Source organism: Pan troglodytes, chromosome 11 (assembly GCF_028858775.2).
Source record: "Pan troglodytes isolate AG18354 chromosome 11, NHGRI_mPanTro3-v2.0_pri, whole genome shotgun sequence".
Taxonomy (NCBI): domain Eukaryota; kingdom Metazoa; phylum Chordata; class Mammalia; order Primates; family Hominidae; genus Pan; species Pan troglodytes.
Window position 1 is genome coordinate 60,801,169 of NC_072409.2, and position 19,919 is coordinate 60,821,087.

At 36.6% G+C, this 19,919-nt stretch overlaps 1 protein-coding gene across 15 annotated transcripts in view; it reads left to right on the plus strand.

Moving 5' to 3' along the window:
• SMC5 (structural maintenance of chromosomes 5) overlaps positions 1–19,919 on the plus strand; it is a 96,129-nt gene that overhangs the window by 33,970 nt on the left and 42,240 nt on the right. For 11 of the 15 annotated variants that reach the window (XR_010148677.1, XM_520066.8, XM_009456708.5 and 8 more), the window contains 3 exons: positions 5,163–5,418; positions 7,238–7,392; positions 12,444–12,557. Coding sequence is in view for 14 of the 15 variants with exons in the window: in XM_520066.8 (XP_520066.5) it covers positions 5,163–5,418; positions 7,238–7,392; positions 12,444–12,557 (525 nt within the window). In the remaining variant the exon portion in view is untranslated. The remainder of the gene's footprint in view (positions 1–5,162; positions 5,419–7,237; positions 7,393–12,443; positions 12,558–19,919) is intronic. The other 4 variants (XM_016960946.4, XM_054658154.2, XM_063787763.1 and 1 more) reach the window with 1 other exon arrangement.

Here is a 19,919-nt window from a genome sequence, read left to right on the forward strand (position 1 = left end):
TACCAAATCAATTTTGCATCCGTCAGATAAACCCCACTTGGTTGTGGTGTATAAGTGTATAATTCTTTTTACATATTGCCGAATTCTGTGTTAAAGGATTTTTGCGTCTGTATTCATGAGTTATACTGTTTTGTAGTCTTCTTGTATTCTCTGCCTAGTTTTGGTATTAGGATAATAACTAGCTTCATAAAATGAATTGGGAAGTGATCCTTCCTCTTCTACTTTCTGAAAGAGATTGTGTAGAATTGATGTTTGTATACTTTAAACATTTTGTGTAATTCTCAAGTGAAACTCTCTGGTTGTAGAGATTTCTTCTTGGAGGGAGTTTTAAAATTATGTTTTCAACTTCCTTAATAGTTATTAGACTAGTCAAATAATCTATTTCATATTAGGTGAATTGGTCCTTTTGTCCAAGTTGTCAAATTTTTGTATGCATAAATTCTCTTATCCTTTGATATGTATAGAATCTGCAGTGATAACCCTATTTCATTCCTGATACTGGCAATTCCCCCTCTCCCCCACCCCCCTACTCTTTTTTTAGTTAATCTTGCCAAAGATTTGCTAATTTTATTGATTTTTTTCAAGGAGGCAGCTGTTTGTTTTATTGATTTTTCTCTCTGTTTTCCGTTTCATTGATGTCTGTTCTTATCTTTATGATTCTCCTTCTGCCTGATGTAGATGGGCTCATTTTTTATAGGTTCTTGAGGTGGAATCATAGATTATTGATTTGATGCTTTTCCTCTTATGTATACACTTGGTGTTATACATTTTCCTGTTATCACTGCATTAGCTGTGCCCCACAAATTTTGATATGTGCTATTTTTGTTTTCATTCAGTTTATTGTATTTTTCTTTTCATTTTTCTTGAGATCACACAATTTGTTTATTCACTAACCTGGTATTAGACATTTAGACTATTTCTAGTTTTGGGCTACTGCCAGTAGATCTGCCATAGATATTCTTCTACCGCTTTTTGTATGGAAGTATGCTTTTATTTCTCTTGGATAATTTCCTAGGAGTAGAATATCATTGGTGTGCGTTCAGTTTTTTAAGGAATTGCCAAAATGTTCCAGAATTTTGGTAAATTAATTGTAATTAATAAAAGTTGACTTGTGATGGCTTGGAATTTTTGTTTTTAATGGTCCTTCATGAAAAATTACACCTTCTTAAGGTGTAATTTGAGAAACATTTCTCTGGAGTAGCCTTGGAGGGGTTAGATTTAGGTAGCTACATGGAGTCTCCTTACATTCTACAAAGCAAAGCAGAATGAGTAAGGATGTAGGTAAAGTGATAGATTTAAAAGCAAGAGAAGGAGGGAGTACTCTAATTATAACTTCTATTAATGGAATGAATATGAGGCAAGGTCATTAGCTGAGTGAGTAGAAGGAAGGCAGCAATAAAGGATTGAATGAGCAAAAGGTATGAACTCATCTCAGAAAGATAACACAAGTTTATTAAAGAAGTGTAATAGGTTTATCTGGTAGTTTTGAGTGCCTGTTTAAGTTTTGTGGCCATAGATTTAAAGTGAGACCAGTTTTTGAGGGTTTCTTTCATTAGTTCGGTTGCTTAGATATAGATAGTTAGAAGGTATATCGATAGGTTTAATTAGAACTGGGCTTTTTCCTGGCCAGTGTGACATAAGAAGAAAGGTCAAGGGATCTTTCCAAGGGAGTGGTTATAGCGCTGCATTGTGGAGCCTCAGCTGATTAAGGAAAGAAATGTAAAAAGGTAGTGGGGTTAATGGATTGCACAACCTTGTGGGGGTCAAAAGATAGAGTAGGAATACCAGAGTAAGTAAAATGGAAGAAAAGGAAATAGTGACCAAAGAATAGAATTATGGAAATACGTTTTTCAGAAGTGGTATGATTTGGGGGGCTTTATGAGCTAGAACATAACCCTCCTCAGCTACCTTCCTCTGTTCACTAGACAGGTGGCTGAGGAAAGGTTAAGGAAAAGATGATTGAAGTTGAAGAAGTAAGGGAACACAGAGGCCAAAGAGTTAGATTGATTTTCTGTAGATATGTTTAAGTCACATGATGACAGATATAATGATGGAGAGAGGAAGACAGTGAATCAGATGCCACAGTCATCCCTGAATGGATAAGGTTGGGGAAGATTTTCAGAGAGGTAGTTAACATAGCAACAAGGGTAATGAGTGACAAAGTCTGACCCCAAGATCTTCAGAGGAACCAAAGTGGGGCTCAATTAAAGGAGGAAGGAGTACAGTGGGGATTAATGAGAATACCCTCCCCACCTCCATGTCCTGAAATAATGGTTTATGGCAGGAAAAGGTCACCACTTGAGAGGGCTCTGGGGAGAACAGGTGTCTTCCAGAAATAGCCAAGTTTCCATTAGAACAAGAAGAGGGAACATTCAGGCGGGGCGCGGTGGCTCACGCCTGTAATCCCAGCACTTCGGGAGGCCAAGGTGGGCGGATCACGAGGTCAGGAGATCAAGACCATCCTAGCCAACACGGTGAAACCCTGTCTCTACTAAAAAAAAATACAAAAAATTAGCCGGGCGTGGTGGCGGGCGCCTGTAGTCCCAGCTACTCGGGAGGCTGAGGCAGGAGAATGGCTTGAACCCAGGAGGCGGAGCTTGCAGTGAGCTGAGATTGCACCACTGCACTCCAGCCTAGGTGACAGAGCGAGACCCTGTCTCAAAAAAAAAAAAAAAGAAGAAGAAGAGGGAACATTCAGAGAAATTGCAGATATAGAGCAGTATGGAGACAGTATCCTAGTGAAGGTAGGTGATTTAAGAGGTTTAGACTTACTGTACCTGAGCTAAACATGGATATTAGTCAGAGTAGGACTAATGTGATTAGTCATGGTAGTTTCTTGGATGAAGGTAACAAATGAGTTAGTGTTCAGAAAGCTTAATTGAAAGGTAAGGGATCATTGGGCTGCTTTTCAGTTTTTCAGGTCAATATCAGACAAAGACCTTCTCTTGGTACAACTTTATATGGTAGGCCAGTGATTTTCAGTAGTTTGGTGATCCCTGTTTTGCTGGGATTGCAGAGGTTCTGTTTGTTAGTGAATCTTAATTCTGTATCATCTTTAGTGTTTAGTGATTCTTAATTATATATTGTCATCTGTGACATGCTCATTTATTTTCCTGAATCCCTTGAATTTCCTATTATCTGCTTTTAGGCCCATTGAACATTGTTAATGTTCAGTGACATGTATGTATCTTAATTTTTTCAGATATATTTTCTCTTGCTTCTGTATGTTTGGTTATAGGAGAGAGGATTTGGGGATATGTGCATTTTGTTACTGCCAAAGCTAAATTTTTAGAAAGGAAAAATCAATACCCGCATTTCAACAGGAGATGGGATAAAATGTGGTATATCCGTATCAGAGAACATTATGCACAAGATGTTAAAATGTATTTATTTATTTTGCAAGGACATGAGGGATAATGAGAAACTGCTCTCAATGCATTTTTAGTGATGCCATTTAGTAAAAAGAATATATATTCTACAGGCAGATATAAGTAGGCATTAAAACGTAAAAGTTTACCGAGGCAGGCAGATCACTTGAGGCCAGGAATTTGAGACCAGCCTGGCCAACATGGTGAAAACCCAGTTCTACTAAATATACAAAAATTAACCGGGCATGGTGGCACACGCCTGTGGTCCCAGCTACTTCGGAGGCTGAGGCACAAGAATCACTTGAACCCAGGTTGCAGTGAACCGAGATCGCACCACTGCACTCCAGCCTGGGCGATAGAGTGAGACTCTGTCTCAAAAAAAAAAAAAAAAAGGTAAAAGTTTAAGGACATTAAGATTATAAGTTATTTTTATTTGTTATAAGTCTCTGTATTTTCAGTAATGAATGCATTATAACTTTTATAATGAGGAAGGAGAGGAGTAAATCTGACTTGGAAATAAAGCTGGCTAAAACAGATTATGTGATGTGTTAAATTTATCTATTTTAATGCAAAATTCTAGTTGTAAAATGTAAATTGGGCATATAAGTGTATATTTGTTTATATGTGTGTGTCCTAAAGAAAATCTTTACTCTGTCTTAGGTAGACCATAGTTTTGATAAAAATTTCACTGACATCAAGTGGCAAGTTACATAGCTGGTTATAAAAATGTAATTTACCCTGAATATAAGTGAAGGAATCTAAGCATATAGACTGATGATTAAAATCTCACAATATTAGTCTGAAGTATTGGTAGAAAATATTTCCATTGGAAGAAAATAGTTTATTTCTGTTTCAGATTACAGGTTGAGTATCTCTTATCCAAAATATTTGGGACCAGAAGTGTTTGGATTTCAGAGTTTTTCAGATTTTTGGAATGTTTGCATATACATAATGAGGTATCTTGAGAATACAACCCAAGTCCAAACACAAAATTCATTTATATTTCACATACACCTTATACACATAGCCTGAATGTAATTTTAAATGATGTTTTTAATAATTTTGTGTATGAACCAAAGTTTGTGTATGTTGAACCATCAGGAAATAAAGGTGTCGCTGTCTCAGCCACCCATGTGGATGATCTGTGGTTGATGGCATCACCATCATTCCTGACTCTCTATTTATATGCTACTCATAAACAATCATTTTTAAATACTTACTCACACATAAATACTTAACAGTAAAAACTGACATACAACTAATATAGTGCAAAAATAATGTGTTCTGGGTAATTTGTGGTGTCATGTCAGCACTAAAAAAATTTCAGATTTTGGAGAATTTTGGATTTGGGATTTTTGGATTGGGGATATTCAACCTGTAATAGGGTGACTTGTAATCTTTATTATCATTTTTATTATTTATGGAAACTGTATCACATATGCCACATGACTGTTTTAATTTTGGTCTTACGGCATATAGTATGTACTTCCTGTAAATATTTAGAAATCCGTTGGGCTTTTAAAATATTTTGTTTATTCAGGAAATATTTAATGAGTGCTAATTATATAGTGAGCACCACTTAAAGTATTTGAGATATATTAGTGAATGTGTAAAACAAAGGTACAGGTAGTCTGGTAGAACTGGTAATGTGCTAGTCTAATTCTCACAGGACACCTTTTAGTGAGGAAAACACCTATGTTAGATTGTTTGCATGTTAAAAACTATATTACTACAGAAGTCTTATAAACCAAGAGGAAAACAGTCTCAAGTACTAACCTACTTTTGTTTTATTAGATTGAGGAACTTCAGCAGGCTTTAATAGTAAAGCAAAATGAAGAGCTTGACCGACAGAGGAGAATAGGTAATACCCGCAAAATGATAGAGGATTTGCAAAATGAACTAAAGACCACGGAAAACTGCGAGAATCTTCAGCCCCAGATTGATGCCATTACAAATGATCTGAGACGGATTCAGGATGAAAAGGCATTATGTGAAGGCGAAATAATTGATAAGCGAAGAGAGAGGGAAACTCTAGAGAAGGAGAAAAAGAGTAAGTTTCATAAAGTTAGAATGAAATGTTTATAAAATGTAGATACATCTCTGTCGATGAACTTTCTTCTGCTTCTGTAATTATTTCTGTAAAATGTTCAAGTTGCCTTCTTGAGGAAGCTCAACTCAGTTCTTCCAACTTCGTACCTTAATTATCTATATCTGTCGTGTACTGTAATTTGCCATTATAGCTGACCACTGTCTTCTATCAGATTATGGCACTTGATTTAATTCTCTATAAATGCCTAGCTTTATTTTCTTTACAAAGTCACTCACTATTACTCATATCAAATTTAAGCTCTTTATTCTAGCCTTTGTAACCTTCTATTAGCTTAGTTCCTTGAAACCTGTCCAATTTCATCTTTGGTTTTCTTTTTTTGTAGACCATGTGAATAGATCTGTGGTATTATTTGGATAGGGATTTTATATTCTGTCTGCTCAATATATATGACTAAGATCAGTTAAAAAAATTTTTTTTTATGTTTATCAAAGTACTAGATGTGTATGGCTAACAAAAAAAAAAAAGAAGAACTAGAAGGATAGAAGGGTGGCACAACTCCTTTTTTACCTCCAAAGCCAACCAAGAGTAAGCACTTTTAACTCTTTAAGAAGATTTTTTCTAGTAATCCTTCCATATATATCATATTCTTATTTCACTATTGCTTGATTAATCAACTTTAGACATTATCTTTTTGTATTTACTCTAGATGTAGATTTTACCTTATAAAACATCTCTATTATAAATTCTTCAAATGGGATTATTAATAATGATTTTTATTATTATAAATAATATACATATCCTTTTTTGGTCATTTAACAATTGTCAGTATTGCTTCAATCCACACTTCATAAGCTACGAGTAGTACTCCCTCGCACCCTTGCTTTTTACTTTCCTCCCTTCTCACATTCTAAATTCTCTCATTTATACTCTGGTTTTTATATTTTCAAGGCCGAAAACATTTAGTGTTTTATGTGCTTTATTTATGGGTTAATTCTAGAAGTTTAGAAATACTAAGTATTGTTTATTAAACTTACTCATAGCTGAACCAAGTTGTGCATTATAATTAAATTTCACTTGATTGATAGCTTTTAAAAAGCTTTTAATTTTTTTTTTAAATTTGCTTAAGCATTTTCTTAAATTGAAGAGGGAAAAAAAAAAGCTGTCTTATCGGGCATTCTCTTGAGTCCCATAGCCTTCTGTCCTTCTCCTTCCATCTAAACTGGTTGTTATTGAGGCCTCCTGCATGGTTATCATTTGTAATTTCTCTTGTGCCTTTTCTGTGTTATAAACCTATTCCTGAATTCCATGTCTCATTTTCTTACATCATGCCCTTATTTTGTTGGAGTACATTTTCAGGTAGCCTTCTAAGAAGAGATATTTAGGAATTAACTTCAGAGTCTTTGCACCCTTTAAAATATTCTTATTTCATCATCCCCCCCCTTTTTTAGTTTTGTTGTATATACAATTCTAGAATGAAAATATTAATTTTTCTTCCAGAATTTTGAGGGCCTATTGCTGTTTATCTTTTGATAGGAAATCTAGTGTTTTCCTTGTGGGTTTTTTTGTTTGTTTGTTTGTTTGTTTGTTTTTGTAGGTTACCTGTTTTTTATATTTGATAGTTTCAGGATCTTATGTTTTCCCAGGTTTTTGGACATTTTAGAAAGATTTGTTCAGGTCACATATTTTCCACTATGGGAGTTACTTGCTGAGTGGTGTTTGTAACCTTTAGAACTAGGGTATTCTTTTGTGTTATTATTAGATTATTTCACTAATTAAAATTTTCAGAGAAACAAGACTTTGTTTTGTTTTACAATTTTAGGTGTGGACGATCATATTGTACGTTTTGACAATCTTATGAATCAGAAGGAAGATAAGCTAAGACAGAGATTCCGTGACACGTATGATGCTGTTTTATGGCTAAGAAATAACAGAGACAAATTTAAACAAAGAGTCTGTGAGCCCATAATGCTCACGGTAAGAAACTTTGTTCATCTTGGTAGTATTGGTTTTATTATTGTAATCATAGATTTTTGTTTTAAGACATTTTAGTCCCAATATTACCCTGGTTTTACATTATCAGACTTGTGGCATCTGGCATACTGCTGAATCTATACATGAGCTTTTTAAAGGTCCCCTGATCAATGAGGGTAATAACTGTCATAAAACCTGTGCTTTTTTCTAGAAAGAGGTATAAAACTGGCAACTTATTGACCTAGAATCATGTAGAAGATTAGTTTGGTTAGCTGGTTCCTTTTGTCGCTTGTTACTAGATTGTAGCAGGGATTAGATTAAAACCCTGCTGAAGAGGTAGAATGCTGCTGTAAATAGGTTGATTAAAGGAAAAAAACTAAGAGGATAGGCAAGAAAATCACCTGCTACAAAGAATGGGCATTCTTAGGATTTTGAAAATGAAACCAATACTTTATTGACATCATAAAATTTTGATAGCTTTTGTTGATGATTGCGGGTCATCAAGATTAGGTGAAGCTATATTTAATAAATCGTCTAGTGAAGTGTGGCCATGGATTTACTAAGATGTTTGCCATCCAGACTGTTTAAAATAGTAAGTTTTGGGCACATAAAAGGATGAAAGAGTAAAAAACTAACATTCTTTGGTAATGATATGTTAGAGCAAACTTAAAGTTGTCCTAAGATTACATAAGGATTATTTTTGCTAGATAATTTTTTTTCTTTAGAAAAGAAGACATCCTTTCAGGATTCGTGAAAAATTCTATTCTCTGTAACTCATGTTTGTGTTATACTTTATTAAAAATCATTTTATATAGTTTTCAATTTTTTACCATATCTTAAATTAGCAAAGTTAATATTCGTAACATTCTCTTATTCACATGTGTTATTAGAATATTTTTGCTAGATCAAGAAGAGAATTGCTATTTTAGATGCATTGTTTTGATTAGTCTGATGAGGATTGAAAGAAAGTATAAGAAAAAATATTGTGACCCTTATAAAAGTTATAATGCAGGTGTAATTGTTAACATTTTTACTAAAATGCCAGTGTCAGAATAATACTTCAGAACTGTATTAGATTTGTCTCCTCTTGTCATTTGGTTTTCTAATAGTAGCATATATCACCAAGTCAGATTAATAGCTGGCATATATTTCCATTTTAAATTGCATTCGAATCTTTGAGATAAAGAGATATATTCTGCTTTTTTACCCTTTTCAGACTAACCTTTCACCTTTCCTGCCACCTTCCTACATTCACATCTTCCACGCAGTTTACTCACCTTTCTAGGTCTAGTTGAAATGCCCCTACCATCATACACAAGTGAGCAATATGCAAACTTAAAATTTTAGTCATATAAATGGTCATTTAGTAGTCTGTTTCTATGATTTATTTTTAACAATTCCAATCTAGAATTGGAGAAGTGTACAAAGATTTACATATGAACTCCCCACAGTAGTGTTTATGATAGCAAAATGGTGGAGCAAAAAAAGAAAATTTATGAAGATGCTGATTGGTTAAATAAGTTACTTTATATCTTTATAATGGAATATTATGCAGCCCTTAAAATGTTGCTGTAGGTCTCTATTTACTAATATAAAAATAAATTTATGACATGTTAGTAAATCATAAAGTAGGTTATGGAATAGGATGTATGGAAAAATTTTGTTTAAAAAATCATAAAGCAGAAAGATGCCATCAACCACCAGATCATCACAGAGTGCTGCGTCTCCTATATCTACCTATCTCTATCTTGCTACTTTGATTGTGATGATATGACTGTGAAGTTCTTGGAGGACTTTAACAAATACTTTATTCACTGAACTCACAAACAGAGGGAACATCCCAAGAAACTGGAACCTGCATAGCCAACAAGATGTCTAAATCTTCCTTAAGGGTTGGGCACCATGGCTCACGCCTGTAATCCAGCATTTTGGGAGGCCGAGGTAGGCAGATCACCTAACATCAAGAGTTCAAGACCAGCCTGGCTAACATGGTGAAACCTCGTCTCTACTGAAAATATAAAAATAGGTTGGGCACGGTGGCTCATGCCTGTAATCAGCACTTTGAGAGACTGAGGGGGTGGAACGAGGTCAGAAGATCGAGACCATCCTGGCCAACATGGTGAAACCCCATCTCTACTAAAAATATAAAAATTAGCTAGGCATGGTGGCACGTGCCTATAATCCCAGCTACTCGGAGGCTGAGGCAGGAGAATCGCTTGAGCCAAGGAGTTGGAGGTTGCAGTGAGCTGAGATCACACTGCTACAATCCAGCCTGGCGACAGAGCTAGACTCCGTCTCAAGAAAAAAAATATATATATATAAAAATTAGCTGGGCATCGTGGCATGTGCCTCTAGTCCCAGCTACTGGGAGGCTGAGGCTGGAGAATTGCTTGAACCCGGGAGGTGGAGCTTGCAGTTACCCAAGATCACGCCACTGCACACCAGCCTGGGTGACAGGATGAGACTCCATCTTATAAGAATAAATAAATAAACAAACAAATAAATAAATCTTCCTTAAGGATATCAGGGAAACCTCCAAACTGTGAATGTGTATTACACTTGGGAAAAAGTGTAAATAAGTGACTACTGGAACCACATAAACTGGCCAGTGACCCTACTTTTGTGACTTCCTTGAGTCTTCCTGAGCAGGTGAAATCCGTCAAAGAATTGAATTGCCATGTAAACCAGTTTATATACGCTGGGGGCCTTGGAATCTGACGTGGCAGAATATTTCTAACAAATACACCTTGGGGCCAGGCACGTTGGCTCATGCCTATAATTCCAGCATTTTGGGAGGCTGATGTGGGAGGACCACTTGAGTCCAAGAGTTTGATACCAACCTAGGCAACATAGTGAGATCCTGTCTCTACAAAAATAAAAATTAGCTGGGCATGGTGGCATGCACCTGTAGTCCTGGCAACTCAGGAGGCTGAGGTGAGAGGATTGCTTGAGCCTGGGAGGTCGAGGCTACAGTGAGCCGTGATCACACCACTGCACTCAGCCTGGGCAACACAGAGTGAGACCCTGTCTCAAAAAATAGAAAAAAAAAAAACAATACAGTCTGGGAGAACGTGATCATGAGAGCTAAGTCCTAGACTGGCTTATCTATAACTATATTTTTTTTAAAAAGATGACTTTCTGTGGTCATTTTGGGGTTACTTTTACCCTTTCTATAAGTTATCGTATACATCCACATACGTTTTCTTTTATTTGTATCATTTCTTCCAATAAAGTAATTTAGTACCTCCTCCCTCAAATTGCAAAACAATAGGCTGATTGTTCATAGCGTTTATGCCTGGATGATGGTTTTCATGTGGTTTTAATTTTTGTGTGTAACTGTTTTCTCATTTTTCTATACTGAATGGTATTCTATAATTTAAAATAGCACTATTGGCCAACATTTATGCGACAAGCACTGTACTATTATTTTAATTATATTATCTCTTAATCCACATTTAGTTCTATGAGGTATAAACTGTTTTACTATGTCCATCTTACAGATGAAAGTAATGAAAGCTTTTGAGATTTAGGTAGTACTTGAGCAAGATCAAGCATATGATTTGAAAGGACGTCTGTCTGACCTCAGAGCCCAAGCTCTTAGCTAGTTTGCTTTGTAATAGATTATAGTACATAAATACCTCCCCTTTATTATTTTTTCAAGAAAGCTGATTTCCATGTTTTGGAAATAATCGATCTCTAAAATTCCCTAGATAGTACTTTTTATATTTATACGCTTCTCTTAATGGGAGTTTTATCATGCTCTACTTTCAACATAGTTATTCATCTGCAATAAATAACAGATTATGTACTTCCAGAAGTAGCTTTTTCCCTAGCTTGTCTTAGTATCTTCCATAGCATTGAGCCTCACTTGCAGAATTGTCTAATTCATATTTTTACTTTATTTTACTTTTTAGAGACAGTTTCACTCTGTCACCCAGGATGGAGTGCAGTGTCACCATCATACCTCACTGTAACCTCAAACTCCTGGGCTTAAGCGATATTCCCACCTCAGCCTCCCAGGTAGAGCCATCACACCTGGCTAATTTTTTATTATTATTATTATTGTAGAGACAGGGTCTCACTTTGTTTCCTGGGCTGGTCTCAAACTTCTGGCTTCCAGTGTTATCCTCTCATCTTGGCCTCCCAAAGTGTTGGGGTTATCAGTGCTACCACGCCTGGCCCAGTTAATGTTTTTAAAATAGATCAATAGGTCGGGCGCAGTGACTCATGCTTATAATCCTAGCACTTTGGGAGGCCAAGGCAAGCCGATCACTTGAGGTCAGGAGTTCGAGACCAGCCTGGCCAACATGATTAAACCCTGCCTCTACTAAAAATACAAAAATTAGCTGGGCATGGTGACAGATGCCTGTAGTCCCAGCTACTTGGGAGGCTGAGGCGCAGGAATTGCTTGAACCCGGGAGGCAGAGGTTGCAGTGAGCTGAGATCGTGCCATTGCACTCCAGCCTCAGTGACAGAGATGACTGTCTCAAAAAAATAAAAAAGAGAAAAGTAAAAATAGATCAATAAGATTATGTTCTGATGTTGCAAACTTCAGGCTTCTCTTGAGGGCTGTAATAGTTACAAATAAGCCATAGCAAGGTTTTTTTTTTTTTCCCCGTTAGTTTCATAAATTTTAAAGTTCTTTGTGTTTTTGTGCCTATTAGTTATTCCATCTGCGAAGTTCTCTTGAAGATTAAGAAAATATGAAAAGTGTGGGGAAAGATAAGAAATGTTTACACTCAAGTCACAATCTAAGACTGTTTGAAATATTTTCAATGAGTTGACTAGAAAGGAACTAAAGTTATTTCTTAGATAGTATCAAAATCAATATGCACTGTTCAAATCTTGGCCTTTGTTTAACCATGTACTGTATTGATTGTTTCTGGGTAATGGATTAGATGTTTTAAAATAACTCTTTGGTACCAAGTTCTTTTTTTTTTAATCTTCTCTTTTCTCAAGTATTACAATCTAATTAAATCCAATTTTAATATAAACATGTTTTAATAATCAGTTGGGTTTCATGAAATTCGACCTTTTTTTGTTTGTTTGTTTAGATCAATATGAAAGATAATAAAAATGCCAAATATATTGAAAATCATATTCCATCAAATGACTTAAGAGCCTTTGTATTTGAAAGTCAAGAAGATATGGAGGTTTTCCTCAAAGAGGCAAGTACTAACCAACACAACACTTTGATTCACTTGACACTTACTTTCAGCACTTGAAGTTTTAACTTCACTAGAGCAAAATGTGATAGCTAATTTTACCACCAGTTCACTCTCATGCAAAATCACTCTGTTTTGCTAATTTCTTTCCTATTTATGGCATTGTGGGTCAATTGATTTGCTTTATAAAAGGAAACCAGCCCATAATATTCCATCTGTAACATTTTGAAATTATTATTTGAAATTAATGTGAAGAGTAAGTAATTTTATCATGTTTTAAGAAAACAAAACATAATGATGGACCTTTGGTCTTGGACATCCTTTTTTTGAAAATGTATTGGAATGAACTCAGTTTTACTTTGAAAGGAAAATCAGTACACTGTTGCTTATTAATATAAATAAAACGTCTTTAAAAAGAATGAGAACCCTGTATCTGGCTAGAGAAAGGCCACTGACTAAGAATCCAAGCCACCGAAAGACAGTAAAGCTTAGTAGTTAAGAATGTATACTTTGTAGCTGGGCTGCCAGGATTTGAATTCTGGCATTGCTTCTGACTTGGGTAAGTTGCCTAAATTTAGTTTTATGCTTCAGTTTTCTTGTCTATAAAATGAAGGGTAACATTATCTACTTCAAAAGATGGTTGTAAGGATTAAGTCAGTTAATAAATGTGAAGGTACTTATAGCAGTACTTATTAACTCATCATTATTGTAATACATTGTTATATAACCTACATAATATGTAGTATAATGTATTAGCTATATATGACATTCTTATATATATACGGTTAGCTATATGTTGTATTGTCTGTAAGACTTCTTACTCCTTTTGCATGTCTTCTATTTCTTTAAAAGCCTTATAAGGAAAGGTTAGGTTTAGATTTTTTTTGTATGCCTTGTTTGAAGAATTTTGTTAATTGGTCTAAGTGAGGAGAGATTCTGAATCAGCTCAAGTAGTCCTCTGTTTCTCTGGTACACAAGTGCTTGGAAAGAATCTTGACCCTGCTTTGGCTTTTATTATATTGCCCTACTTCTGGTTTGGGAGTTGGCAAGGTATGTGAACATAAAGGTGACTGGATAAAAAGGTTGGATGTATAAAATTATACAATGGACTCCAAAAAGTTAAAAATTTGTGTTTGTTAGAGCTGTTTAAGCCTAATCAGTGATTTATTGATCTGATGAAAGAGCTCAGTGGAGAAGTCAAGTTGCTTGGGTTGCACGTCTTTTAAGACATGATACATTGTAAAGGGCATGCAGTCAGATGTAATTAAATGATTTCTATTTTTCAAATGGCCAGCTTAGCCTGTTACTTTTCCTGGTGTCAAAAACTCATTCTGCCTCTGCACTAAGGATTTAAACCATATATTGATGATACAATATAGATTCCTGATCATTTGACCTGTATTCTTTTTTCTTGTGTTGTAACAATTAATTTTTCATAGCTGCTCATCAGATAGAACCAGAACTTTCTCCTATATCTATGACTTTTTGTGTGTATATTTTAAATTGTGAAATTTATTCTATATAACCTTCTCCTGTAATTGTATCTACTAGAGTACCATTTCTCATCCTTCAGTAAATTACAAATCTTCACAATTTTTGCCATTTCTACATACTATTATGTGCAACATCATAATTTTTGCCAAACCTGAGTACTACCTATAGTATTATTTCTTGTTTTTCTTTCAATCACCTCACTTTTTGTTGCTCAAACAAAATCTTCTAAAAGGAAATACATCATTACAAAGTTAAAAACAAATAATAGGCCAGGCATGGTGGTTCATGCCTCTAATCCCAGCACTTTAGGAGGCCAAGGCAGACAGATCACTTGAGGTCAGAAGTTCGAGACCAGCCTGGCCAATGTGGTGAAACCCCGTCTCTGCTACACATACAAAAATTAACCGGGTGGGGTGGTGTGCACTATTTTTTCTCTTTGTAATTGTTTGTGTGGAGATACTTTGAGATTGCAGATATTCTGTTCCTCATGAAACCCAATCTAGTAGGTTTAAGAGCCATTAATGATTCTAGCTCTGTCATTCCTTCTGTGTTTATTAGTTAGCATTCTACCTATAAGAAAGAGCTTTTTCTTCTCCTCCATTTATTTGTTTGTTGTATCAGTATAGATTCATAGAATTGTTTTATGTATTCTAATTCATTACTTTTTTTTTTTGAGACAGAGTTTTGCTCTTGTTGTTGCCCAGGCTGGAGTGCAATGGCACGCTCTTGGCTCACTGCAACCTCCGCTTCCCAGGTTCAAGCAATTCCCCTGCCTCAGCTTCTCGAGTAGCTGGGATTACAGGCGTCCACCACCATGCCCGGCTAATTTTTTGTATTTTTAGTAGAGACGGGGTTTCACCATGTTGACCAGGCTGCTCTCGAACTCCTGACCTCAAGTGATCCGCCCGCCTTGGCCTCCCAAAGTGCTGGGATTACAGACGTGAACCACCATGCCCGGTCAATTCATTACTATTTTAATGCTCAGATTGCCCCATATTTGGCCAGTGAGACCATTTTCAGGTTGACTCCTGTGTCATTTTGATATGTTGCCATTGTATTTTGAGCACTTCTTTCTTTTTGCCATAGTAAGATGTTACAGGCACATCTTGAGTGTATCTTTTTGGTCCTTACAATCAGTCCTTTAACCAAAAATCCTATTTTCTTTTAGACACCGAGCTCTGGATACTAGGTGTGTTCATTGCTGCTGGTATCTCATTGCTTCTAAGTCCTAACATGCAAACCCTTATGTCTATATTTATTTCCGTATTTATCTAGAGACCAGATAATATGTGCACCATGAATTCACACTACTACTTACAATTGCAGTCCAACTTTGGGGTACCTTCTAGTCTTTCTCCTTTGCATATTTGTAATTCTCTTCTGTATTAGTGAAAAACATAGCTCCCCTTACCATCAGTATATTTAGTAATTTGTTCAAGCCTAGAATCCTCTGAAAATAGTTTAAGAATTACTAATCTGTGGCCGGGCGCGGTGGCTCACGCTCGTAATCCCAGCACTTTGGGAGGCTGAGGCGGGCGGATCACGAGGTCAGGAGATTGAGACCATGGTGAAACCCTGTGTCTACTAAAAATACAAAAAATTAGCCGGGTGTGGTGGCAGGGCGCCTGTAGTCCCAGCTACTTGGAGAGGCTGAGGCAGGAGAACGACATGAACCCTGGAGGCAGAGCTTGCAGTGAGCCAAGATCACGCCACTGCACTCCAGCCTGGGCGACAGAGACTCTGTCTCAAAAAAAAAAAAAAAAAAAAAAAGAATTACTAATCTGTCCTACCATGAAATTCCTCTATCCCACCATGCCTCTATTAATGTCTCTCAACATTTTTTCTTTTTCATTGTATTAAGTTTTACACATCTCTTGTTAAATGTGTATTTCACTGTCTAATTTTAAAATATATTTTTTACACTATCATAAATGGATTTCTAAAATGCATTTTCTAGTTGTGCATTGCTAGTACGTAGACATATCGATTTTTTTAAACATTGACCTTATATCCTGTGACACTATTGAATTTACATTGAATTCTAGTACAGACATACAAGAAATATAACAGATTTATAAAGCAAATATTGCTATAAAGCAAGTCATACAAACTTTTTGGCTTCCCAGTATATATAAAAGTTAGGTTTATACTATTTATATCTATTAAGTGTGAATAGCATTATGTCTAAAAAATGTACATACTTTAAAAACACTTTCTTGCTAAAAAATACGAACAATCATGTGAGCCTTCAGTGAGTTCAATCTTGTTGGTAGTGGAGGATTTTGCTTCCATATTGATAGCTGCTGACTGATCAAGGTGGTAGTTGCTGAAGGTTGGGGTGGCAGTGGCAGTTTCTTAAAGAAGACAACAATAAAATTTACCACATTGATCAACTCTTCCTTTCACAAAAGATTTCTCTGTAGCATATGATAGCATTTTACCCATAGCAGAATTTCTTTTTCCTTTTCCTTTTTTTTTTTTTTTTTTTTTTTTTTTTTTGGGACAGGGTCTTCCTCTGTCTCGCAGACTAGAGTGGAATGGCCTCGCAAAAGTGCTGGAATTATAGGCATGAGCCACCACGCCCAGCCTAGAACTTCTTTCAAAATTGGAGTTGGTCCTTTCAAACCCTGCCTCTACTTTATCACCTAAATTTATGTCATATTCTAAATCATTTGTTGTAATTTCAACAATGTTCCCAGCATCTTCACCAGGAGTAGGGTCCATCTCAAGAAACCATTTTCTTTGCTCATCCATAAGAAGCTACTCCTCCTCCATTCAAGTTTTATCATGAGATTGCAGCAATTCAGTTACATCTTTGGGCTCCACTTCCAATTCTAGTTCTCTTGCTTTTCCACCACATCTGCCATTACTTCTTCCACAGAAGTCGAACCTCTCAAAGTCTTCCCTGAAGGCTGGAATTCTTTCAAACTTCTGTTAATGTTGATATCTTGAGACCTCCTCCCATGAATCAAAAATGTTCTTAATGACATGTAGAATGATGAATCTTTTTTGGGGGGAGACAGGGTCTTGCTCTGTCACCCAGGCTGGAGTGCAGTGGCACAATCTTGGCTCACTGCAACCTCCACCTCCTGGGTATAAGCAATTCTGCCTCAGCCTCCTGAGTAGCTGGGATTACAGGTATGCGCCACCACGCCCAGCTGATTTTTGCATTTTTTAGTAGAGATGGCATTTCACCATGTTGGCCAGGCTGGTCTCAAACTCCTGACCTCAGGTGATCTGCCCACCTCAGCCTCCCAAAGTGCTGGGATTACAGGTGTAAGCCACCACACCTGGCCGATGAATCTTTTTTAGAAGGTTTTTTGTTTACTTTGCCCAGATTCATCAGAGGAGTCATTATCTGTGGCAGCCATACATAGCGTTATGAAATGTGTTTCTTGATAAGACTTGAAAGTCAAAATTACTCCTTGATCCATGGGCTGCAGATTGGATGTTGTGTTTGCAGGCATGAAAACAACATTAATCTGCATGTACATCTCCATCAGAGCTCTTGGGTGACTAGGTACATTGTCAGTGAGCAGTAATATTTGGACAGATGTCTTTTTTTTCTGAGGAGTAGGTCTCAACAGTGGGCTTAAAATACTCAGTAAACCATGCTGTAAATAGATGTGCTGTCATCCAGGCTTTGTTGTTCAACTTATAGAGCACGGGCAGAGTAGATTTAGCATAATTCTAAAGGGCCCTAGGATTTTTTGGAATGGTTAAATAAACATTGGCTTCAACTTAAAAGTCAGTAGATACATTCATCCCTAACAAGAGTCAGCTTTCCTTTGAAGTTTTGAATCCAGTCATTGATTTCTTTTCTCTAGTTATGAAAGTCCTAGATGGCATTCTTTTCCAATAGAAGGCTGTTGGTTCTGCGTTGAAAATCTGTCATTTAGTGTAGCCACCTTCATCAGTGATCTTAGCTAGATCTTCTGGATAACTTGCTGCAGCTTCTACATCAGCATTTGCTGTTTCACCTTGCACTTTTATGTTATGGAAATGACTTCTTCCCTTAAACGTGATGAACCAACCTCTGCTAGCTTCAAGCTTTTCTTCTCTCACCTCTTTCAGCCATCAAATAATTGAAAAGAGTTAGGGCTTGCTCTGGATTAGGATTTGGCTTAAAGGGATGTTGTGGCTGCTTTGATCATCTATTCAGACCACTAAAACTTTCTTCAGATCAGCAATAAGGTAATTTTGCTTTCTTATTTGTGTGTACACTGGAGTAGCACTTCTAATTTCCTTCAAGAACTCTTCCTTTGCATTCACATCTTGGCTAGCTTTCAGCCTAGCTCAACTTTTGTCATGCCTTCCTCACTAAGCTTTATTTTTAGCTTTTGATTTAAAGTGAAAAACCTGTGACTCTTCTTTTCACCTGAACATTTAGAGGCCATTGTAGGGTTATTAATTGTTCTGATTTCATTATTGTCGTGTGTCAGGGAATAGGGACACCCAAGGAGAGGGAGAGTGACTGGAGAACAGATGGTCAGTGGAGCAGTCAGAACATATGCAGCATGTATCGATTAAGTTCACTATCTTACCTAGGTGTGGTATGTGGCACTCCAATGACAATGGTAGTATCAAAGATCATAGATCACTAACATATACAACAATAATAAAAAAGTTGGGAGAATTACCAAAATATGACACAGAGACACAACGAGATGAGCACATGCTATTGGAAAAATGGCATTTTAGACTTTTTTTGACATAGGGTTGCTGCAAACCTTGAATGTGTTTTAAAAAATTGTTTTTAAACCAGTCAAATTTAGCAGTGGGGGGTTGTATACCAACTTTAATGACACTATGTTAGTAACTTCTGATTACCCACTACCATTTGACCAGCCAAAAAAAAAAAAAAATGTTTTTTAATGCAGTATCTTTGAAGGTCAGTAAAGCAAAGCACAATAAAATGAGGTATGCCTATAGTTACTTTGTAGAGTCCATAGGACTTTCTATGTAGAAAGTCCTGTCTTTTGCAGATAGGTCGTTTTACTTTCTTTTTTTTCCCCAATCTTTTCTTTCTTGTGCATTATTACATTTACTCATACCTCCAGGACAGTGTTGAAGAGAAATGATGTATTAGTCCATTTTCACACTGCTATAAAGAACTGCCTGTATTAGCCTAGCATGGTGGCGGACACCTGTAATCCCAGCTATGCAAGAGGCTGAGACGAGAATCACTTGAACCTGGGAGGCGGAGGTTGCAACGAGCTGAGATCGCGCCACTGCACTCCAGCCTGGGTGACAGAGTGAGACACTGTCTCAAAAAAAAAAAAAAAAAAAAAAAACAACTTCCTGAGACTAGGTAATTTGTAAGCAAAAGAGATTTAATTGACTCACAGTTCTGCATGGCTGAGGAGGCCTCAGGAAGCTTATACAATCATGGCGGAAGGCAAAGAAGAAGTAAGGCACATCTTACATGGCAGCAGGAGAGAGAGAGTGGGCAGGGAACTGCAACAGACTTTTAAACCATCAGATTGTGTGAGAACTCACTATCACGAAACAGCATGGGGGAAACCGCCCCCATGATCCAGTCACCTCCCACCAGGTCCCTCCCTCAGCAAGTGGGGATTGTACTTTGGAATGAGATTTGGGTGGGAACACAGAGCCAAACTGTATCAAATGACAAGATTGGACACCCTTACTTGTTTCCAGCCTTAGGAGGAAAGCACTTAATGTTTCATCATTAGGTATGAGGTTTGCTGTGGATTTTCCACAAATGCTCTTTATTAGGTTGAGGAAGTTCCCTCATCTACCTGTTTTACTGAGAATTTTTATTGTAAATGGATGTCAAGTTTTTTCAGATGGTTTCCTGCATCTACTAAGATGATAATATGGGTTTTGCACTTTATTCTGTTAATATGA